Source organism: Odocoileus virginianus, chromosome 4 (genome assembly GCF_023699985.2).
Source record: "Odocoileus virginianus isolate 20LAN1187 ecotype Illinois chromosome 4, Ovbor_1.2, whole genome shotgun sequence".
NCBI classification, from domain to species: Eukaryota; Metazoa; Chordata; class Mammalia; order Artiodactyla; family Cervidae; genus Odocoileus; species Odocoileus virginianus.
The window spans coordinates 38,846,601-38,872,261 of record NC_069677.1 but is presented as its reverse complement, the minus strand read 5'-3'; the positions used below and the strand labels follow the sequence as shown (position 1 = coordinate 38,872,261).

The 25,661-nt window shown below is 39.7% G+C and overlaps 1 protein-coding gene across 7 annotated transcripts in view; it reads right to left on the bottom strand.

Annotated features, from left to right (window-relative positions):
* Positions 1 to 25,661, bottom strand: part of MECOM (MDS1 and EVI1 complex locus) — a 607,989-nt gene that overhangs the window by 297,929 nt on the left and 284,399 nt on the right. For all 7 annotated transcript variants that reach the window (XM_070466460.1, XM_070466455.1, XM_070466457.1 and 4 more), the window contains exon 2: positions 15,754 to 16,091. In XM_070466460.1, coding sequence (XP_070322561.1) covers positions 15,754 to 16,091 — 338 coding nt within the window. The remainder of the gene's footprint in view (positions 1 to 15,753; positions 16,092 to 25,661) is intronic.

Here is a 25,661-nt window from a genome sequence, read left to right as displayed (position 1 = left end):
ATTATGGTGAAGATTATTAAAATCACTTGGCTTTGAAGCACTTACTACAGCACACCAAGCCCTACTTTAAGCCTTTACAATAATCTGCAATGTAACCATTACAAAAAAAAAAAAAAAAAAGAAAAAAAAGTCCTACCAGGAAGATCCTATTGCTACTACCATTTTACAGATGAGGAAACTGCGACCAAAAGTGGTTAAGTACTTGTTCAAGGTTACAAAGCTAGTAAGTGGTAGAGAGTTTAAACCAAGTTTATTTGTCTTTAGACCCAGTGCCCTGGGCAGGTCATATGTTACGTGCCACCTTTTTTTAGAGACAAGCCCATGACACCTGTGTTCTATTGGAGAGGACCAAATGATATTCTTTAACAATGCCTTAGTATACAGGTGAGGCTGAACTAAGTCATACCCCAGGGACAGGATGAAATTTATACCTGTATCTTTTCAAAGATGTCTAGGTATAGAATCTTCTATCTAACCAAATTACTTTCCCTTCAAAACAAGGCTTTGGTTTTAAGTTACTTTCATTATGAAAATATCAATTTCAAAAAGAGAAACACATATCAAAAGTGCTTTGATTTCATGTTTACAAAACACTGCTTCAATACAAAAGAAATTGCTCAACAAGCATCTGTTTTCTACCTAATTTAACTTAATTTGTATCCTTCCCAGGGTACATGGGCCCCCATAGACAAAATCTCTAAAAGTTTAATGACATGGAGCACATCCACCAGGATAAGAAGTAAGGAGCGGGTGTCTGAGACAGCATTCAGAAACTCAAAATCAGAGCTACTCTAGACCTCAGAGAGACCTCGGAGGAGAAAGTCGGGTGACTTTTTCAGGTCCTAAATCCAAGCTGGGACAAGAACCTATGGTTCCAGGAACCCAGGTCAGTGTTCCTTCCAATATCTTGCAAGGCCTCACTGAAACACTAACCACTAGACAGATGACAAAGAAGCCAGCCAGGGAGCTACACCACATGAATGGGCAGATTGTTGAGGGAAGGGGGGTGAGGAGAAGGGAGTCAGGGCTGAAGGATAATATGATTTTACAGAAATCTCTTTGCAAGTAGATCCTGTGGTTCCCAACGTGGCTGCCCAAGAGCACAGCTGACAGACAGCAAGAACAAAGGCAAGGACACTCTCACAAAGGGAGATACAGGAGTCGCAGGGCTTCGTGCATATCACTAATACACTTCATCAAGTCGAGACCAAGAATAACAGTGAGGAAAAGCCCACCCGACACAAGGGTCCCTTTATTCCTTGGGCTTTCCTGTTTCACACACACTTTACCTGATGAAATGTTAGAACTTTTGCTTCTATTTCTGCAGAATCCCTTTGATTTTTTTCCACATTCAACTAGCACATTTCCTAATAATTTAGCATTCCTATTTTTTTTTTCCTGCAAAGTAATGCACTGTGCACAGGGAACATATTTGGAAGTTAATGAAATCAGATGAAAATTGCCTAGATTAAAATGTCCCCATTTCTTCACTACAGTGTCTGCCACCTACTGTTCGGCCACAAAATACTGCAGCCCCTGCATCAATAAAACTTGGTATTAATATTCTCTGAGGTGGAAAGACTCGATTAGCCTTCCCCCCCCCCCGCCCCCACCCTCCTGTTCTTTGCTTCCAACTGCGTTGAGCTTTGGAACCTTCTGACAAATGGCCATTATTCTCTGGGCTGGTAAAAAATTTCTAAACTTTAGGGGAAATGTCGTTGGTCGAAAGCCCAAGGGAATTGGCTTGTTGAATTAAATGATAAATATATGCATTTAAGGTCATTAGAGACTTTATCTCCTGTGAAGGCTATATTTGTCAGATTGATATAATTTCTCTCAACTGAGTACTTAACTCCATCGGCCAACATTATTACGATTATTCCTTTCCCTTTAAGTGGGAGACTTCTGGCGAACAGCACGTGTGTTCTTTCTGGTGCAGCTTCTTTAGCGATCAAGGCCCACCTTTGTTTCATTTCTTATGCAATTTTCACCTCTGACCCAAGAAATGAGTCCTGGGCTTCCTGAACTTTATTGCCTGTTAATAGACTGCTGGCTCTCTTTTCAGCAGTAATAGAAATGGTGGAGAGGCATTTCATTTAAGAGGCTGGCAGACTGCAGCCCGAAAGACAATGTCAGAATTAAAAGTCAGCCTGGCCAAGAAACAATATAAAGACCACGGTGACATGAAAGAGGAAGTTTTCCATATTCCATCCCAGATTGAACAGCCACTATATAAATAAGCACAGCATCCCAGATCTAATTATTTTCCCACTGCACAATGGCAGATACCCTGAATGGTGCTAAGTGATTGATCTAGTAATTCATCTTCAACTTACACCTATCTCCATATTTTGTTTCTCCTCATTAAGCTGGAGACATCAGCGACAAACTTATGAAGTGGCAGTCCTTGGCTTCATAAAATACACACAGATGCTCATCAGAGGCTCTTTCCTGCCTGCTTCTCAGTGACACGTGTTTATAATTTTGTCTGTACTTCGTTTGCTGTGGTTTACTCTTAAGTACATCTGTTCAATTAAAATGGAAATGTGTGACATGGTCTGTACTCAGCAACTTTGGAGCTTGTTAATGAAACGTTCTAAGGTTCCTGCTTGCGCTCTTTATTTGCAAAAGAAAATGATTGAAAAGTACAAATAAAAATCCCCTTTAAAACACATACAAAGAAGTCAACTGTTTAGTTAATAGTTAGGAAAGGACATTATTACTGTATAAGAACATTTTTTTACATGAAAGGACATTATTAAAAATGATTTACTGCCTTGTGTTTGGAAACTTACATGAAAAGTCTGATAATATATTAAACTTGTTTATTACGACTTCATATAATTTTGAATAATACTACTTTTTCCTTTGACAAGTGCAATAAACTCTACTGGTATAGACATAGGTTGATTATCACGAGTCAACTGTGTTGCTTAAAGAAACATGCTCAAACAATCAGCTTTTGACGGCTGCATCTCCAGTTATTTACACTCACCATCATGGTAATAACTCACCATTTCTATATTAATAAGGCAGTGAAATTTATTATGATGGTATTGAAAAGTTATTAAGTACTGCATCCCAAGTGACAAAGTACCACAGCACTGTCACTATCCAAAAGCAGTTGCCCATCCATCACCTGCCTTTCCAGATGGTCCTGCATCTTTATCGCTCCCAGGTTGGTGACATCACCTGTTCACCCACTCAAAATTGATGATGAAAGCAAACAGATCTATCTTACTTACATTTACCAAATCAATTTAATTTTTACAGGCTGTGGCTTGGTGACATATTGACTGTTTTCCTTAATGGCATCTACTGTATTTAATGCAAGGATGTCATCTTTGATTCCTGGCTTGCATAATGTGTCATTTCATAATAAATTTTTCTAACATATTTACTTAATGGAAAGAATTATGATTGCTTGTCAGTTCTCTTATTAAACACAATGATAATTCTTTTTCTTTTTGAGTATCATCCATTGGGTGACAGAGTTATTTTTAATCCTTCCTCATCTCTTAAGGGGGCATTGACTTGGATACAAAGTAAGTTCTAATCAAATGCTGGACATTTGACTGATCACTCTCAACCCTGGAGTTCAGTGTAAGGGTTTTAATATCACTTATTTGTTACTACAGAAGAACTAGATTCTCAAGAGATTAAATTATTGTCTCTTTAAGAGATTAAAATAATGTATTAATGATAGCTAAAGATAAACATATGAAATGTCACTACAAAAAGAAAGCAGCTGTAAACTAGCTTTAATGGCTTACGATGTTTAATATTTACTGCTCTGGATTCTGACAATCAGTTCTCTTCAGTGAATGCTGATACATCAAATGTATGTCAACAGAAATATCTGCATAGTCAAAGATTACAGTGCAGGATGAAAGCCTGGTCTTCTGACTATGTGATTCTCACACACAACACCCCTCTTTCCCCAAGCTGATTTACAGATCCATCTGCAGCCCTTTCAGATAAATGCCCCTCTGACATGTGTCATCACTGCATTGTGTTACGTAAGGGACTAGATGACCAGTGTCTATATTCAGAGAGGTATTCAGGGCCCAGAAGGTCAATTACTGTGTGGCCTCCCCCTGCCTCTGAAATCCACACCTATGCTATGTGTACACAAGTAAAAACAACATCAAATAAACTCCAAGCTTAATTCTAGCAGAAAAACTGGGGAAGGGTCTGTGACGGAGGGAAACTGAGTAATCTAAGGTGTGTGGCGGTTTAGCGGTAAAGAATCTGCCTGCAATACAGAAGACCACCTGCCATGAAGGAGACACAGGTTCGATCCCTGGGTCAGGAAGATCCCATGGAGAAGGAAATGGCAACCCACAACAGTATTCTTGCCTGGGAAACCTCACAGACAGAGGAGCCTGATGGGCTCCAGTCCATGTGGTTGCAAGAGTCTGAAACAACTTAGCAACTAAACCACCACCACCATCTATTCCTTTAGATGCAGTCACCTAGCCAAGAGAAGCCATAATACAAATTTTCAAAAAGTTAAGAAGGGTGAAGAGAGGGAATGGCTGAATGACCTAGCCCCACATGCTGACATCCTGACAGCAGTTAATTCTTGGTTCCCTCCTTCTCTAACGATCTGGTTCCCTCAGTGCTACTGTAGCTAGCCTCCCCACCCTTCACTAAAGCTAGTCATGGTCTGGGATAATCTCCAAGGTGACTTTGCCCTACACTGACCTGACTGGATCCCAGAATTTGTGACTTCCTGAGGAGATGGCTGGTAACTCCACACAGAGCTACGCTCCATCTGTGATCCTATATTTAGTCTCAATCACAGAGGCAGAAATGCATACGTCAACAAAAGCATCCCAGCATGGTTTATATCTTTCTGGAAACCAAGTCCAAGGTTTTCTATATCACTGAATTTGGAATGATACCAGCTCAAGTTAGAAAGAAAAAAAAGCAAAATCCAGGAGGGCAGAGCCAGATAACCTGCTCCTACTTGTAGACCAGGTTCATATAAGGAGACTCTTCTTGTTCATCTATTGAGATGAGCTTATCCTAACTCACTGGTTAGGCAGAGTCTTGCCCTTGGGTGAGGTTTCCAGGAAAACAAGGATTTAAGCTGACAGTGTTGCGGGACCAACAAGCATCTTTTTTTTGGAAGGCAGCTGGCCTCTGTGACAGGGTGGAGACTATGCTGCTGTCACACACCTGCTGAATTCCTACCACAAGAATCTAAACAAATGAAAAAAAGAAAAAACAAATCATCCACACCTGTGACTACCCAGCACTTAAGGTTTCTGTGAGGCACCATCCGCACCTGGGAAGCCTGGGCGGTCAGTTGCAGAGCCAGAAGAAGTGCCACTGCCAGCCCGTTGTAAAGGAGGCTCAACTGTCCCCCTCTCTCAGATCTTGGCCACTGGTCACAGGTAATATTAATACAAGTCTTAGAAAAATATAATCATAGCCACAGAAAATACATGCATTTTCCTGTGCATGAAGAAAACTCCAAGTTCAGGTGTGGCAGGAATAAAAGAGATTTCAGAGCAGAGGCATCTATAATCATCACCCTCTGCCCATCCTGGCCCCAGGGAGGGAGAAGTCTTTTTCCTGGATCAGGGCTGGATCCTTGAATCCAGATACTAGGCAACCTTTACTAGGTAATACTAGAATGGAGGGCTTTCCTGGTAGGCTAATGGTAAAGAACCAGCCTGGCAATTCAGGAGCCGCAAGAGACAACAGTTCGATCCCTGGGTCTGGAAGATCCCCTGGAGGAGGGCATAGCAACCCATATTCTTGTCTGGAGAATCCCATGGACAGAGGAACCTGGGGGGTTATAGTTCATGGGGTCACAAAAAGAGTAGGACATGACTAAAGCAGCCTCTCTCCCTTCCTGCTTTATCTCCGTGTGTGTGTGTGTGTGTGTGTGTGTGTGTACACATATATATAAGAGAGGGGGGGGCAATTATGAGGATGGTGTTTAAAAGGAAAGAGTGTTTAAAAGAAGCACCTGCTAGAGGCCTGAGATATTGAAAGAGTAAAAGAGCTAATGACCAACAATCCTAGAATAAACTTTTCATTGTTTTTGAACCTGCATGTCTTACTCCTGGCCACGAATGTTCCTCTGAGAAGACATCTCTGAGACTTGCTCCTTTGGTCACATGGACTCAGCTCACACAGCGGGGTGGAGCGGCTCCGTGAAGCTGGCAATTTCTCTGTAATGTTTGTTCACCTTCTATCAGTACAAGCAAAAGTCCCTTTATAACAAAGGTACTGTGAAAACTCTGTCTAAATTCTTGTTATATCAAATATCGACTTGAAAGAAAAGACAACCTAACAGGCAGCTGTGAGTATACGTTTGCTCCAAGCATACACAAAGTCGTTTTTTTATCATTCTTTGTCATAATGATGACTGACTATATCTTGCTCTCTGTGATTTTTTGGCTTGACAATTCTACTAATTACCATGTAGAAAATATTCTTAAAAAATATACAATATTTGACCTAACCTCAGCTTCAGCCACATCATGGGAAGTCCAAAAGATGTAAGAGAGGAAAAATGAGGATAGTATTCATTTGCTAAATTTTCAGTAATTAGCTGAAATAATAATTCATTTTTAATTTCTTGAAAGATATGTAAAAAGGAGGACTTCATCAAAATCGTTATATGATTCTATCAATGGAAAAAAACTTTGAGAAGCTAAGATGCTACATCAATAAAATTCTTATGTATTGCTCAGATGAAACAGTGTACAATCCTCTCAGTGTCCCCACGTCTCCATAGTATCAATTTATCATTATTTGAACCAAGTCTCTCCATATTCCTACACGAAACAAACCAGGGAGCAAATAAGCTTAACCAAGTTTTTTATCCTTCTAAGACAGATCTGAATCGGCGACTCCTTACTACTTTGCTCTGCTTCCTAATTTATCCTTGAGGGAGCAGCTTAGAGAACAGAATATCCTATACAGTGGTCCCAACTTCCAAGTGTTCTAGAATAACAAAGCCTTACAAAGAATCTCTGCCCCTGGACTGACAATCCTGGAGTCAATTGTCAAGTCTATTAAAAGAGGATCTTTCTTGAACATTTCATTTTTGAACCCGTTTTACTACTGATTTAGCAACAAAAAAGGGAAGCAATAATCATGCAGATGTGTGGGTGAACAAATAAGAAAGAAATTCATTTTGGTCCATTTTGTGAGATAACATTTGCAATTGGAAGAAAATCACCCATATACATTGAAAAACAAATGACTTCTGCAAATTCTAATTGATCACCAAGGCAAGCAGAGTAAAACAAAAGACTCTTGATATTTGGGGGAACTTTTAAAAATATTTGATATCAGACTTGCATAAATCTTTGGTATAATTTGGAAGTATGAGAGGCTGTCAAAACAGCAATAAGATGAGTAGCCATGCTGAATTTCATCAACACCTTTCATGAAAGAAGTTATAAGATGACATAGTATATGTGAGTAGGGGTAATGGGATTCTGATATTTTCACCAAAAAAAGAGAGATCCCTCTTGAGCCTAGGTCAAAACTAGGGGTAGTTACTGGTGCTTCAGGAGAGCAAACTTCTATTTTCTTTTAACAATGCAAGATTTGGTTTCTACTACATATTCTTAAAGGATAAAATCAATAAAATAAATTGTACATTCTTTCCTTTCCTCATTTCATTATATTCTAAGAGAATCCATAATATCTTCTTGGGTTCCAATGATAGTCAAGTGCAGGGTGCTATTAAGTAAGCCTCACCTTTTCTCTTGGCATTTTCTCACTTCTTAATTCATCACATAGTAAAACTGAATATCCAAACTGTATTTGTCAGCTTATAAATAATATTTTTAAAACTTAATACTTTGTAATACAAGGTTTTATGGTATTATACATTCATTATTAAATTACATTTTTCCTTCCTACTTCCTATTAAAGACACCCTTTGGGATACTTAGTGAAATAATAATTCTATTGGAATTAATTCATTTCAGAATTATTAAGACAAAGGTCTTCATTTCTTAGTTATCCAGCTTTAAGATATGCAACTTGTCAGGTGAACTTGCTTTCTCCTTAATGAATAATCATTTTCTCTGAAATCAATGCCAAACCAGAGAAAATTCATTTGGGGCCCAGTCAGACCTAGAAAGAAATAGGTGAGAAATATTGCCATTCAGATACCTGGTACATATATCTAAAATCCCAAATTACCCCATTCTTCTTTATTACCAAACATACATTATTTGATTGTCAGCTCCTGACTCTAAACTCAGTCGTTAGGTATCTTGAAAGTTTGATGCTGTTGTTGCTTTAATGGATACTCATGTTTCAGTTAACATATAGATTTCATGTTTCAATGGGTAAGGCTTCACTGCAGGACTCAAAATCAAACTTACAAACGTGAGAACTATTTCTTTTAAAATGATCTAGAGAGGCACACATTCATTGTAATATCACATTTCAGGACTGCATGCCTAGAATATAATGTACTGTCAAAGCACTGCATCAAAATTATTTAATGAATTTCTGACTCCAGTAAAATCTCTTTCCACTATTCCTTCCCATCTATTTAACGGAACATAAGAAAAATTTACTATCCACTCACATCATTATTTTTCTATGACTGAATAGGTATATGTTTGAGGGGAGCAAACAAAAAGCCAAGTTCATACACTGCATTTTAACCAATCAAAGTTATCTACAGCAATTCTGGGTGAGACAGATAGAATGGAGGATTTGGCACCTCAGAGGTACACTGACCTACATCTACTTGTAGAGTTTTATGATGGCCAATGACAACAAATACAGGCAAAGAAAACATGCTAAATGGCAATATTCCAAAGAAACAAAACTTCGCCCCCTTTTTCTAATGACCCATTTCACTATTAAAAAATGTTCCACCCAAATTATTTTTTGGCTTAAAAGAAATTTAAGGATCTCTCCTGAATCCTTGTTTTAAAGGTTAACTAGGAAGCCGTCAGTGTCTCCTTTTCAAACAAATTCAGAGTCACATAATTAGACCGTCCTGGAAGTAACTGAATTTCTAGAAAACAAGAAGTGGGAGAAAGAAAAATTGTTTATGAAAATAAATAGATAAAATATAAGTGACTTTTGCCCTATCCAATGACCCTGGACTAGATCTATGCTTCAGCCAAAGTTTTGTTCCTTTTTCACCTTTCTTAAGCTCTTGTGCCACATGGAAGGCTCTTTGGTAGGCTTTTGACTCACAATGTCACATCTTATTTTCAAAACAACCCTAATTGGATAAGTACAATCATTATCACCCTCTGACATAGAAATAAACTGAGGGACAGCTGATTTAGTAACTTTTCCCAAATCATTCAACTAGGACACAGACCTTAAGAAGGATTTGAGCTTGGAAAGTCTCCATCAAGAAGCCTGCCCCCTTCTGTTCTGCCAAGCATTTCCTACGCTATCATGTATTGATCATCCTTAGAATAAAACATACAAGAAAATCTTAACTTGAGCCAACAGAATTTTTTAAATTATTCTTCACTCAATTGGTAAAGTTCTGAACCTAAGAAAAGTGTTCTATCGCTAATTACTTTTGGGTCCTAGAGACAATTAAGCACTACCCCAGTCTTTGAAAATCTTTTTGTTAGAGACAAGTCCTAGTCTTTGCAAGGTAGAAATCACTGCCAAACTCTAATATCATTTTTAAAGATTTTCCTTATTAAATCAGTATGGTTTGAGAGAAATTATACAAATGATGTTTTTTATGTCTAGCTTAATTTAACTAGCTATATACATTGGTCAATAAATCATATTTTCAAAAATACCCTACTTTTCTAAAATACAAACTTAACAAAAGCAGAAGATATTAAGAAGGGGTGGCAAGAATACACAGAAGAACTGTACAAAAAAGATCTTCATGACCCAGATAATTACGATGGTGTGATCACTGACAATCACCTAGAGCCAGATAACCTGGAATGTGAAGTCAAGCGGGCCTTAGGAAGCATCACTACGAACAAAGCTAGTGGAGGTGATGGAATTCCAGTTGAGCTGTTTCAAATCCTGAAAGATGATGCTGTGCAAGTGCTGCACTCAATATGCCAGCAAATTTGGAAAACTCAGCAGTGGCCACAGGACTGGAAAAGGTCAGTTTTCATTCCAATCCCAAAGAAAGGCAATGCCAAAGAATGCTCAAACTACCACACAATTGCACTCATTTCACACGCTAGTAAAGTAATGCTCAAAATTCTCCAAGCCAGGCATCGAAAATATGTGAACCATGAACTTCCAGATGTTCAAGCTGGTTTTAGAAAAGGCAGAGGAACCAGACATCAAATTGCCAACATCTTTTGGATCATCAAAAAAGCAAGAGAGTTCCAGAAAAATATCTATTTCTGCTTTATTGACTATGCCAAAGACTTTGACTGTGTGGATCACAACAAACTGTGCAAAATTCTTCAAGAGATGGGAATAGCAGACCACTTGACCTGCCTCTTGAGAAACCTGTATGCAGGTCAGGAAGCAACACTTAGAACTGGACATGGAACAACAGACTGGTTCCAAATAGGAAAAGGAGTATGTCAAGGCTGTATATTGTCACCCTGCTTATTTAACTTACATTCAGAGTACATCATGAGAAATGCTGGGCTGGAAGACGCACAAGCTGGAATCAAGATTGCCGGGAGAAATATCAATAACCTCAGATATGCAGATGACACCACTCTTACGGCAGAAAGTGGCAAGAAATTAAAAAGTCTCTTGATGAAAGTGAAAGAGGAGAGTGAAAAAGTTGGCTTAAAGCTCAACATTCAGAAAACCAAGATCATGGCATCCAGTCCCATCACTTCATGGGAAATAGATGGGGAAACAGTGGAAGCAGTGTCAGACTTTACTTTTGGGGGCTCCAAAATCACTGCAGATGGTGACTGCAGCCATGAAATTAAAAGACACTTACTCCTTGGAAGGAAAGTTATGACCAACCTAGATAGCATATTAAAGAGCAGAGACATTATTTTGCCAACAAAGGTCCGTCTAGTCAAGGCTATGGTTTTCCCAGTGGTCATGTATGGATGTGAGAGTTGGACTGTGAAGAAAGCTGAGCACCGAAAAATTGATGCTTTTGAACTGGGGTGTGGAGAAGACTCTTAGAGTCCCTTGGACTGCAAGGAGATCCAACCAGTCCATCCTAAAGGAGATCAGTCCTGGGTGTTCATTGGAAGGACTGATGCTGAAGCTGAAACTCCAGTACTTTGGCCACCTCATGCGAAGAGTTGACTGATTGGAAAAGACCCCGATGCTGGGAGGGATCGGGGGCAGGAGGAGAGGGGGACAACAGATGATGAGATGGCTGGATGGCATCACCAACTTGATGGGCATGAGTTTGAGTAAACTCTGGGAGCTGTTGATGGATAGGGAGGCCTGGTGTGCTGGGATTCATGGGGTCACAAAGAGTTGGACATGACTGAGTGACTGAATTGAATTGAACTGAACTGAGACTATAAGGGTGGGGTTCAGATATAATAGGATTAGTGTTCTTAAAAAAAGAAAGGACACCAAAGTGTATCAACCACCACCCTTTTCTCTCGCCCTCTCTCTCTCTCTCTGTGTGGGTGTGTATGCATGTTCATGCACTAGGAATGGCCAAGTGAAAACACAGCAAGAAGACAATATCTGCTAGCCAGGAAGAGAGTCCTCACCAGGAACAAAATCAGCTGAAACTTTGATCTCACACTTCTAATCTCCAGAATGGCGAGAGTAACAGAATAAATTTCTGTTATTTCAGCCACCCGGTCTATAGTATATTGTTTAAAGCAGCCTGAGTTGACTAATTCTGACTATTTTGGATAATATACTTAGCATTAGACAACACCACAGGCACCACAGATAGGACACCATCAAGACATTGCACTTAGAGGATACAGCTATGCCAGGTCTCATGGAAATATTGCTCTGTGAGGGAAACTAGGCAAACAGTTTGGATGCTGCACAATGCTTTATTTTCTTTAGTATGGATTTACTTAATGCTATGGTGAGGAAAAATTTAAGCAGTACTAAATTGCTAATAGGAGGATCAGGGATGATGACATGAAGGAAGAGAACTTGAGAAATGGATATAAACTTGCTAAGAACAGGAAGGAAAAGGAGATTCCCAGGAATGGAGACCAGTGTGTGCAAAGAATGGAGGCTTTGAAAGAACAGAGGAACTATAAATCAGATAAGCTTGGTATGGGATACAGTACAGTCAAAGATGATCCATTTTTTGGCTTGAGCAGGTAGACAGATGGTAGTCCAATTTATTAAAAAGGAAATGCACAAGGAGCGGAGTTTTATAGGGAGAAAAAAGCAAGGATAGTACTAGAGATAGGAATGGCTTGTTCAGTTTTGATAGGCTGGGATTCTCTCAAGGAAATATTTAGTACAGAATCTGATGGACAGTAACACTGAATAACTGCTGGCTGAATCTGGATTTCCTCCATTCATGTTCATTCTTTTTGGCCTAAGAGGTTATTTTCTCCTTCAATTCATCATTTTTAAAATGACACAGTATCAGAAAAAGAAGTCACACTGGTTAATCACATTATCTGTCCAACCAAACAGGAGGGAAATCAGCTACATTTGAGGGCAAATATGACATAAGAATGACTTAAAGGGCACATGGGAGTAGGTCAGAAGCTTTGTGCAAGTGCCTTTGTTGATCATGATTGGATTTTGTATTAAGCAGGGTAAGATTAAAAAAAAAAAAACCAAAGAAACAAAATACTAATGTCAAGAACTCAACTGTTCCTCTGTGGATAACAATTTTGCCAAAATTACACCAAAATTTTAAAAACAAGCCCTTGCTCTTGCCTGGTTCACAATACATCTAGAACAGACAATCCACACTCTCAAAAGCAAGGACAGGGCTTCCCTGATGGCTTAGCAGGTAAGAGTCTGCCTGCCAATGCAGGACACACGGATTCCAGCCGTGGTAGGGAAAGATCTCACATGCCATGAGCAACTAAGCATGCGCAGCACAGCCCCCGAGCCCGCGCCCTGGGGCCCACGGCCACAGCCCCTGAGCACAGCTCCCGAGCCCGCGCCCTGGGGCCCACGGCCACAGCCCCTGAGCCTGCGCTCTGGGGCCCACGGCCACAGCCCCCCGAGCCCACGCCCTGGGGCCCACGGCCACAGCCCCCGAGCCCGTGCTCTGGGGCCCACGGCCACAACTCCTGAGCCCACGGCCACAGCCCCCCGAGCCCGCGCCCCTGGGGCCCACGGCCACAGCCCCCCGAGCCCGCGCCCATGGGGCCCATGGCCACAGCCCCCCGAGCCCGCGCCCATGGGGCCCATGGCCACAGCCCCCCGAGCCCGCGTCTGGGGCCCACGGCCACAGCCCCCGAGCCTGTGCTCTGGGGCCCACGGTCACAGCTCCTGAGCCCACGGCCACAGCCCCCGAGCCCGCGCCCCTGGGGCCCACGGCCACAGCCCCCGAGCCCGCGCTCTGGGGCCCACGGCCACAGCCCCGGAGCCCGCGCTCTGGGGCCCACGGCCACAGCTCCTGAGCCCACGGCCACAGCCCCCGAGCCCGCGCCCTGGGGCCCACGGCCACAGCCCCCGAGCCCGCGCCCTGGGGCCCACGGCCACAGCCCCCGAGCCCGCGCTCTGGGGCCCACGGCCACAGCCCCCGAGCCCGCGCCCTGGGGCCCACGGCCACAGCCCCCGAGCCTACGGTCCACAGCTGCCGAAGCCCATGCACCCTAGAGTCTGTGCCGCAGCAACAGAGCCACCGCAGTGAGAAGCCCACCAGGGCACCACGCCTAGACAGCAGCCCCACTCGCCGCAACAAGAGCAAAGCCTGTGCAGCAACGAAGACCCAACACAGCCAAAGACAAAGACATAAAATTATTTTAAAAAAATAAACGCAAGGGAAACCATTACAGTGGTGAAGAAAACCACCAAATTGACCATCAACTGAATTCTTGATGGGCAAACAGTTGTGAACTTGTTATAAAATTATCTTGAATTCCAAGCAACAACACAACTCAGTTTTGACATAACGAAAAGAATTATTTCACATTTCTCAGGGCAAGCATCTGCCCATGTATGTGCTGAAGACATTTTACTCCAAGGAGAAAAAAATTAATTATTTTTACATTTCCTCTAAATGCAGAACTATCACCAGGTTCATCCCCAAATCTACAGGTATCCTGTTTAAAGAGGCACAGACCTCTGCATTTACCAACCCTGGAATTGCAAAATGATTTCATTATTAAGTCTTGTTTTATTCCAAGCCTTCTGGAAAATCTCTAGCAGTACTGCACTTGTTGTTTAACTCTAGAGATTTTGTAATAAAAGTTTAATGAGTTAATGAGTTACTTATTAGTGGAATGTTTATAGCCATTATTTTAAGGTGAATGATAATGACGTAAAGTTTGTACGCATTTGGTTTAAAACGTATTCAACTCACATATCAGTTAATGCTACAGTGATTTTTTAAAAATCTCTTATCAATAGACACGTCTAGAAGTAGTGTAACTAAACCACTTTACCAGAGCTGTGGTCAAGAGCAAAACTAAGGAAGGATTTCTCACTTGTAATTATGTCAAATCTGGATCTTAACTTTTACCATTTCAGAATTTGAATAAGAATTGTTTTTATTATTGCATTTTAAGCAGATTTCACAAGGGGACACAGATAAAGCAAAGGGACAAAATTTGAAATGAAGTCCTGAAGGCACTGCATATTTATTTCTATTTTAAAAGTTAACCAGATATTCCATTAATGATCATAAATATTAAGAAAACAGACTAAAATAATTCTAGTTTATCCGACTTCTTATCTAACTGAAACTGTAAAACCAGAGGTCAATCATATCTCCAAAAAACATTTTCTTGTACATAGAAATTACCTACAAGTTTTTCAGATATAGGTCAGCTATTCCAGAAAATATGATGCTGTAATATAACCACAAAAGTTTTCAAGTTATAAAAATAAGTGGGAAATACATATACATATACATGTATGTATACATATACTAATTTTGTACAAAAATTATAAACTCAAAAGAATAACTAGTTTACCTCTCCTTATCAAAATAAAGTTAATTTAGATTTTGTAATCAGAACATAACTTCCCTTTCTTATGTATTTCCAGATGAGTTCTCTTAAAAAGAATGGCTGAAACTAGCAACTGATTTTCATATTGCTTTTTGCTGCCATGTTTATACATGAATTACTCATTAAACCAATCTGAATATAAATAACCATGACAAGATTCAGTACAGTACACATATTCTGGAGACATGTATAATCAAATTGGGATGACCAAAAGAGGGCAAAATATATTAGAATACAGAGCAAAATAAACATGTAGAATGAAAGTAAAACCAAATTAACTCAAAGCCACAAGATGGAGAAAACAAATGTTTCCTCCAATTTTCCAAGCCCACTTCCCAAAAAAGTAAAGATAAAATACAACAAACAGGTCATATGACTATTCTGTTTGCTTATGCCACATACCTTAGGGATGGCCACCTTTAATGTTTCCAAATATTAATTTAATAACTATATTTGTATCCTTTAATATGTTTTCAAAACACTATCCTCTGACCATTCATTAGTTGGGTTCCTTTCTATCATGCCATACTTTCAAGCAATACTTTGTTTCTATAAAGCAGTAAAAATTGTAAGAGAGGTTCATCCTCAAAACTCTATTTGAAGATAATTTGCAACAAATAGAATTTGCTTATATTATGGACATTTTTAAAAGCAATCTCTTCTTTACACATCTTAATATACATACATGTATTAACTCAAAAGATATTCTTACCTCCCATCCATAACTAGGGTCTTTCAGGTTTGACCTCTGCTCTCCCACATAAGGCCCAAACTTTTCACCTGCTTCAATTTTCCTTTTGGTCCATATTCCAAGGCCTGCTCCAGGCATATTTGACTCTCGAAGTTCAAACTCAGCAGGAATGGGGATATCATCAGGGATGTAGATGGGGGCTTTGTAAGGAGAGCCCTCCTTCGGCGTGAACGCTTCACTGGATGTGGCTGGAGAGCATGGCTCTTGAATACTGAGGGACAGAGCACCGGCTACTCCATCTGCATCTGGCATTTCTTCCAAAGGAATTTCAGGGTAGCTGCCATATACACACTCATTATCTGTGAATAAATAAAAACTTCATAAATTTCTACTAATATAGAAGAGACAGAATTCCACATCTCGATATTCACCTTATAATACTATTGCTCTTTAAAAAAAAAAATAGGAAAGACCATTGTTAAAATATGCCTGCATTAAAACCTCTGTTATTCACAGATGAAGGAGGGGGAAGGGATTATTTCCTCTTTGGTTTATCTGTGTTGAATCCATAAATCAAATGAGCTAATCTTTAACTGTCAGTACTCTCATGGACCAGCTCAATCTATTATCCAGCTGGGAAATAATCAGCAATTTAATTATTATTATGAATAAAGTAGAGATTAAGAGTAAACATATGTGTAACTACAACTCTGCAAACCATCCCAAATTGGGAGCTGATAGCATTCTACAATGTCTTAGAAAGTTATATCATGCAGAGGTATCTTGGACTAAATTGTAGTGGAGTCCAAAGGCTTCCATGAGCCACAAGGCTTAAGTTCATATGGCAGGATTATTTACTGAAAGGCTAATTTATGTTTGTTCTTTCTCTATTTCTCCTTTCGCATTTCAAACACACCGTTGAGCCTGTGGTATTTCTTTGCCTCAGTAGCTTACGCAGAACAGAGAGTTAAAGTTATTTGATGCTAGTGATTCCTCTGGACATTTATAAAAGCTAAAATTGTTGAAGAAATTAGGTGAATTTCCCAAAGGGAACAAAGAGAAGATGGTGTCATGGGGTGGACCAAAAAAGAGTGAATTTCATCCAGAATGAGAAAAGTAGAGATCAGGGGGACTCTGCATGGAGCAGAGGTCTTGCCTGGAGGAGATGGCAAGACCATCTTTGAGAGGAGAGCGGGAGAGTAACTAGGAGTTTGCACCCTCAACCCTGGAGCTCCAAGGGCTCCCTGGAGCAGTACAGAACCATGCTGAAGTAAATGACCACACTATTTCCGCCTTAAGACCTTTCCACACCTTTGGAATGGAGGAAGCATAAAGAATAATAACTAAGCATGCATTTCTCACCAGTCAAAAGGGATTTGTTACCTTAAAGAAAATAAATACATGTTTCCACTAGGATTACAGAATGAGTCATACCTAATTTGTTCAATTTGTAGATATTCAATGGGGGAGCTAAGAAAAAATGGCTTAAAATTACAAGAAGACAGATTTCAATCAGAGCCATCCAAAGTTAAATGGGTCACCTAAAGTTCCCTGGCACAGGGGTTCTAATATAGCCTAGATAGCCATGAATTAGGGTTGATATGGAGGAATTTCAGCTTTAGATTAATGACTAGAATAGATGACACTTTAGATCCCATCAACCTTACAGTTCTATGAATTATTAAACTCTTTCAAGATACTTTATTGGGCTAGAGGGTAGAATATCTGAATTCTACTCCCAATGCCTTCTTTGAGTCATTATGGAATTTAATTAACTATAACACCTATTAAGAATTGTCTTTCCATACGGATGGCAAAAAAACACATGGAAAGATGCTCAACATCACTCATTATCAGAGAAATGCAAATCAAAACCACAATGAGGTACCATTACACGCCAGTCAGGATGGCTGCTATCCAAAAGTCTACAAGCAATAAATGCTGGAGAGGGTGTGGAGAAAAGGGAACCCTCTTACACTGTTGGTGGGAATGCAAATTAGTACAGCCACTATGGCAAACAGTGTGGAGATTCCTTAAAAAGCTGGAAATAGATCTGCCATATGACCCAACAATACCACTTCTAGGCATACACACTGAGGAAACCAGATCCGAAAGAGACACGTGCACCCCAATGTTCATCACAGCACTGTTTATAATAGCCAGGTCATGGAAGCAACCTAGATGCCCATCAGCAGACGAATGGATGAGGAAGCTGTGGTACATATACGCCATGGAATATTACTCAGCCATTAAAAAGAATTCATTTGAATCAGTTCTAATGAGATGGGTGAAACTGGAGCCCATTATACAGAGCGAAGTAAGCCAGAAAGATAAAGACCATTACAGTATACTAACACATATATGTATTCCATATATACATATATATGGAATTTAGAAAGATGGCAACGATAACCTTATATGCAAAAAAAGAAAAAGAGACTCAGATGTATAGAACAGACTTGTGGACTCTGTGGGAGAAGGCGAGGGCGGGATGTTTCAAGAGAACAGCATCGAAACATGTATATCTAGGGTGAAACAGATCACCAGCCCAGGTTGGATGCATGAGACAAGTGCTCAGGCCTGGTGCACTGGGAAGACCCAGAGGGATGGGGTGGAGAGGGAGGTGGGAGGGGGGACTGGGATGGGGAATACATGTAAATCCATGGCTAATTCATTTCAATGTATGACAAAAACCACTGCAATGTTGTAATTAGCCTCCAACTAATAAAAATAAATGGAAAAAAAAAAAAAAAAGAATTGTCTTTCAAGTATGACTCCTCTTAAAGTTTTGTGAAGTACATGAAAAGTATCTTTCTAATGAAGTGCTTGGTTCTTGAGTCAAATGAGATAATGCCATTTAAACTAAGCATCAAATCAGGACGCAACCTTATTTCTATGAGACATTTGATCTCAACATAACAAGCTTATTATCATTCAAGTCCAGCATATCCAAAATCTTGCATATTATCATCTACCTTCAAATCAAGTGTCCTCCCACTTCCCCATTTCTATTAAAAAATAATATTTCCCCCCAAATTATCCATGTTCAAGGTTTTAAAATAACATGGATATTTTGTCTCCTTCATCCTCAATCTATTCAGTCATTAAATGCTGTCCATTTTTCTTGTAAGATTTTTACCTTCACCCCATTCTTTCAATCCATGTTTTCATTCCTGAATTTTAACAGTCCTCTAAATGGGTCTCTAAACCGCTAACCTCTTTCCAGCCCTTTCACACTGAGCCTGTACAATGCTGCTGAATTTATCTTCCTGGTATATCAACTTTTCTGTGCGGTAGCCTCCAGTAATTCCCAATGTCCATAAGTAAAATATGCTTGGAACAGAACCTCTCTCATTCTGAAACCATTCTTTCTCTTTTAATCTCAACACTTCTCAGTAGAAGTCCCCAGGCCAGAATAAATTTATCTCTATCTTCTGGGCTCAGTAAGCATTTCTTCTGTTACTCTCTCTTCCCCTTCGCCCATCCAACTTCTAGTCATTCTCTATGTCAACTCCCAACTAATCTCCTCGCCATCCCATTTAACATAAGTATCTCCTTTCTTTTGAGTTCTTACACAATTTCCTTCCTCAGTCTGATGATCAAATAATGCTGCATATTGCTATTTAGAGCTTAATAAGAATAATCTTTTATTCTAAACTAGGAAATAGACTCTTAAAAGGAAGCCTCAAAACTCATACTTCTTAGGAATTCTCCACGTGATCTTCATAAAGGTGCTTAAAAAATACTTGTTAAAGAGATATTTAATCTAACATATAATTTCATTGACTATTAAAACAAATCAATAGTTTTCTATTAAATATTGGAAATTATTTTGATCCTGGAAAGCACCATTAAACCCACAACAATGGAACATTACAGATTAGAAACTTTTCTCCAAATCCAACATCAAAATAAACAATTTTTATAATGCCCCAAAGAAATACTATCAGAGAAATATACTTCAGGGTTCCAACACCCTTGATAAAGTCTATTAATTTTATTCTTTAGGGAGATTTTGCACTTCAACCTAAGAGCCAAAAGTTCACCAACACTCTTTATACAGCTAAAAACATATAAAAACATCTCTCTAGAATGCTAACATTTAACTACTGCAAATGTAGTTAAAGATTCTTAAAGGGATTTATCATCCATTGTGAAGATTTTCATTTTTTCAAGAAGTGCTAAAAACTGGAAGACATTGTGTAACCTATAGACTTATCCATTTAAGCAACAGAAGACAAAAATGCATCCAAATGAATAGAACTATTTCCTCCAGTAATTATCCATTAATGGTCAGTAAAATCTCCCCTATTTCCTGGAAGGGTTAAACTAGTCATACTGTCAGTTCCATCAAGTGAAAGCGAAAGTGAAAGTGAAGTTGCTCAGTCGTGTGGGACTCTTTGCGACCCATGGACTGTAGCCTACCAGGCTTCTCCGTCCATGGGACTTTCCCAGGCAAGTGTACTGGAGTGGGTTGCCATTTCCTTCTCCATCAAAGTAATCCCAAACCTTAAAAATGGATAGAGGTAAACTCATCTGGTCCCCTCCCACAACCATTGCTGACCCCACGACCTTTGAGTTACCCACAAACTTTCCCAACACATAATTTTTAAACTAGTGAGTTTGGATTTCAATTCCTGTGGAGACAAAATACACATGAGTGCCCAGGCTGCCGCACAGAAGAATTTGAATTTAAAACCTGAATGCAATTCTGCTTACAATAGCAAAATAATTCCAATTAAACTTCAAGAACAACTTATACAGGTCAAGCAAATCCAGGAGAAAGACTTATGGTCCTATTCATCCACACACAGGCATTAAATGTATATGTAAAGCCAGGCAATTTGTTTTCAAGCCACTGTTAATCCTGTATCATTGGAATTAAATATAAAAAGGGCTATGGTGACAAAAAATGGAAATACAAAACTGCTGAGTTTTACGTATCAAAACATGCAACAATATCTCAGTGTTATCTAGCACTAAGAAATTTTCAAGAGCATATGCAGTTTATCATACTGCATTGAACATTTGCATAAGCCAAAGTAAACTAATGTCTCCAGGTACATTACTCAAGAACTATCCAAAAAGCTGCTAAAACATTTCATCTAAATGACAAACTACCTCAATTATCATATCTCCATTAAATATGTGTTATTGAGGAAAAATTGGTATATCTTTTTCCTGAGCTATAACTACAGTTAATTAAAGAATTGCTCAGATATCAGATTGACAGATTGGGCACATTTACAATAGGTAAGTATCAGGTAAGAAGTGCTATATACATCAGTGCTCCCATAAAGATAAATAACCCTTGTAATTTCTTGGAACTGAATTGCCTGCTACTGGAATTTGCTTCTTGCATCCTTTAAGGGTGTCATTAACTGAAAAAGGACAGAAAGATAAGTTTATTGTTGGATTTGAGGCAAATGACTTGGGAAATGCTCTTGGAAATAAAATTCTTCAATTCAACTTTTAAGTGTTCTAATATCCCTGGAGGCCAAGTCCCCATTTGTATTGGATTATATTTATTTCTATGACTCTTGGAATAACTAACATAAGGTTTCCACCTGAGGAGAGCTGCATTTTAAAAACTTATCAGAATCTACCAAGAGGAAATTGCAGAAATAATACTGATAATAATAACCTCCGCAGATGTATCTATATTCTCTCACAATCCAGGGAGAAAACTACGATGAGAAGGATAATCTTCCATTTTGCAAATCTACAACCTGATACCTAAGGATGCTAACCCGTATATCTGAGACCATATAGCTGAGACTAGAACCCAGCTGTTCAAATCCAGTCCTCCCTTTAACTCTTCGGCAACTTGCTTTTTTTTCTTTAAAGATATGTTTTAAGGTATGTTTGTTTTTTCAAAATTTTAGCCCTACTATGTGAATAGCTTGTCTTTTCACTTTTTTCACTTGATATTATGAACACCTACTTATGGTTTTAAAAACATTAAACTATATTTTAATTGCTGCATTATACTCCATAATATAAACCCATAATAAATGAACTATTTCCATAGTATTTATTTATCTTGCTTCTAATTTTCTGATACCATAAACACCACTAAAATAAACATTTTTTCATATAAATATTTATGTTCACCCTATTTAGGTTATATTCCTAGAAGAAAGCTGAGTGAGTATTGACAGATTGCTTCTCAGAGCTTGATACCAATTTATACTCCAAGCCATCATACTGGTATTTATTATTATGTCTTGTTTTTAAAATTTATTAATACAACAGAAAAGACTGTATATCTATTGTTGCTTTAATTCACATCTCAGTGATTACTAAGACTAAATATTTTGTCATTCCTATTTCCCCTTTTGCAAATTACTCATTGTTTCTGTCCAGTTGAAACTGGGCTTTTATTGGTCTGTCTTACTAATAATAAAGAAATGAGCCCTTTGATACAGCTTTTTGCTACTATCTCCAGTAGATCACTTATCATTTGGTTTTTTAATGGAGCTTGTGTTGTACAAAATTTTTACCTTGTACAGAATGAAGTCTATTTTTCCTTTGTGATTTTTACATTTTTCTTAGAAAGTCCTTACCCATCCTAAGGAAAAAAAAAAAAAAAGATTCTCTTATATTTTCTTTGAGCTTCACAGTTGCTGTTCTACCAACCTTAGATTACCAATGATTTACTGCTGAGTGAAAAGCAGAGAAAAATGATTTCATTTATTTGAGCTCCTGTGAACGGCAGCCTAGAAAAAAAAAATGCCATTTCACTCATAATTCTTTGGTTCTTATTTGCAAGGCTGGCCTAAAATGCCGTCTCTTTTGTGGGTTTTATATAACTCACCATTTGTTTCACTTGGCCCCTCTGCCTAGCTTAACTGCAAATCTTCTGGGCAGATGCCATTCAAAATCCAGAATTTCACTGTTAATAGTATTCAGTACCCGTCATAACACTTATCACTCAGCATTATCATTAGTGATACTCACATAAATAATTTCCCACTCTTCTTCACATAAGTCCATTGAGAGAAAATATTTAGCAACTAGAGTTTAAAGTTAACATTAAAAGCACATATACCTAGATTGTCTCTGAAGTTAAAAAAAAAATTCCCTAGACATTAAACAAGGAACAAGTTCTATATACTCAGCCGTGCACACTTAGGCGTATAATAGACACATCAGTGTGCGTTTGTACTGTACGTGTGTGTAATAGCTCACTAATCTTAAAAATAGGCTGAGACAGAAACACGGTTTGAAATCTCAGGCAGACTGGTTGAGATCATAACTACATGAAACAACTGCCAGGAGGAGACCAGCGAGGGAATTGCACAGATTAGGTAACTCCGAAATTTAGACATTTCCCCCCATTATGTTCCTCATTGCAGTTTTGTAATAAAAACATGAGCAAACTTCAAAGGAAGCTCTGTAGTAAAGGTTAATTGCTACTAAAGAAGAGGGTGGGCCCGAGCGCGGGGACTTTGGGCCCAAGTGGCCAGCAGACAGGAAGGATTACACGTGGCTGCGAGCGGCGGATGCGTGCCCAGCTCCGCGAGCAAGGCAGGCGCTGCCAAACCTCAAGCCCCACCAGGGACCTCCTGGTAGGACGTGAGCGCATGAACACGAGTCCATGAGTCGGTGCCTGCTAATGGCGGGGCGGGGAGGGGAGGGGGAAGACATCAATTTCCTTCCAAAATTCAAACCGGACATGCTCTTCTTCCCTTGTTAGGACAATTCCAGAGCGGTGACCCAGGCCTGCTGGCGAGGAAGCAGAGGACCTGGGAGCCAGCTCTTCTGCACCAGCGATGCAACCAATCACCACGCGCCGGGCTTGGGGAAAGGGTGGAGCCCGAATCATGCCAGATGCACAAACAGAACAAAGGAGGAGGCTGTGCATTGGCCGCAGGATAGTCTGTGCGAATGGCCCCAAGATAATGAAATTTAAGATCCCAACGAAAGGAAGAAAGGAAACTAGTAAAAGTGAGGGAAACGAATTTCCAGAAAACTGACTTAAACTAGCTTTGAAGGACCGTAGTAAGGGTCAGAGGCACAGACTGGGAAAATCGAAGCATCTCATAGGCTTCCCAGGTGGCGCTATTGGTAAAGATGCCAGTAAGAGAGGTGGGTTGGATCCCTGGGTCGGGAGGATCTCCTGGAGGAGGGCATGGCAACCCACTCCAGTAAGCTTGCCTGGAGAATCCCATGCACAGAGGAGCCAGACCGGCTACAGTCCATGGGGTCTTAAAGAGTCAGACACGACGGAAGCGACTGAGCAAGCACGTATAGGATGGAGGTTGCTGACGGAACTAGTTTTTAGAATGTGCTGCCTCCAGAGAGGAGTAACAAGTAGACATCACGGAATCTGTTAACACTGGACTGCATTTGAAGAATCCATGTCTCCAGAGATCACCACTTATTGTGAAATAATGTATCAACATGGCTTGGCACATGGAATTTTTTTAATGACCTTCTAGCTTCCTTGCGCCTTGAGTATTTGCTACTTACTTGTACTAGAGTATTCCATTTCTTCCTTGTGGAAATTTTTCCTCCAGTGTTTTCTAAAAATATTTTATGTATGTGCTGTCAAACAGACCCTAAAAGTATGAAAGAGTGTTGGGAGGCAAGCAAGGAAGATGGCAAAAAATACCACAGGGGTTGAAAGTAAAGGACCAAATCAGTGAACAAACATTTGTCTTCTTCATAGGATTGTGGCACACCTCTCACTTATCCTGGGGTTTTAACTCTGGTTAAGAGTTTCTCCACTCTTCTCGAAATTTCACAGACATTTCACTAAACAAGTATGTTTTGTGAATTAAACTGGTAGCTTCTAAGCTCTCATGAAATGAGTTTGACCACTTCCAAAAGTTCCTCATCAGAGATGGAACTAAGCTTTTTAAAATGGGTTATGGAAAGAAATTGTCAGAAAATTCACAGTTGAGGTACCAATAAAGAAACGCTTTGGTATCTACTTACAGATCTAAAACAGCTAAAATAAAGACGTTAAAGCTGTGTGGGTACTACTCCAAGGAAAAACATGACCTGGTTAATGTTTGGCTCATTCTGTTGTTAAGGGAGACGGGATCGCCAATACCCACTGGAATGACCAGGTAAGGACAGACTTATCACATATCAGATATGGTTTCTCTTACGTTATAACTTTGTGCCATGACTCCCTTCTAGTAAGACAAATTTTTAAGAGTCTTTAGGCAACCTTTGACCTGATGGCTTTTCTCCTAAGCTTTTTATATCCCCAAAGTGATTTTCCTTCAGATTCATTTAGAGTAAAATAGAAATGCCCTGAAATTACGTAGCAGCAGACTGGGTGGTTGCTCTCAGGCAGTCCGAAATGACCAGAGTACAGCCTTTCAGTATTCAAGCCATATCTACAGTAATTATTTGCCAGCATATCTAAAAGAAGGCAGGCATTTCCTGTTGCACACAAATGGGACACTCTTATCTAAATTACTGTTTAAACAGGTATTTAAGAAAAGACTATCACAGGCAGGAATTTACTGATGACGGAACACATTAGTTTAGGGCTGGACACATTAGTTGAGGACTCACCATTGTCAGGAAAGGAAGCGTATCAGCATCAGGAAGGTATAGGGAATATTTTATAACTCCTGTATGGGTTAAGTTGGCGGTTGTAAACTATGCCATTTGCAGTCAGGAAAAGCAGGAGTGGTACATGCCCAGATGTGGAGGTCTGGATCCAGCAATACGTCTTCCCTGCCCAGAGTAACCTTGAGAGCTTGAGAGTCGTAGCTTTTGAGGGGTCCCTGCCTCCCCTTCCATAAAATAAGCTCATTGGACAAGTTCAGCCCCAGGTCCATTCCACTCAAGCAATCCCAGTTCTACATAATGAAAACCAAAGAATGGTCCAAGTTTGGTGTACCAGAAGCTTATAAAATATATTTCCTGGTCTCTCCACTTCAGTCTCTCCCAACATGTAACCTAGG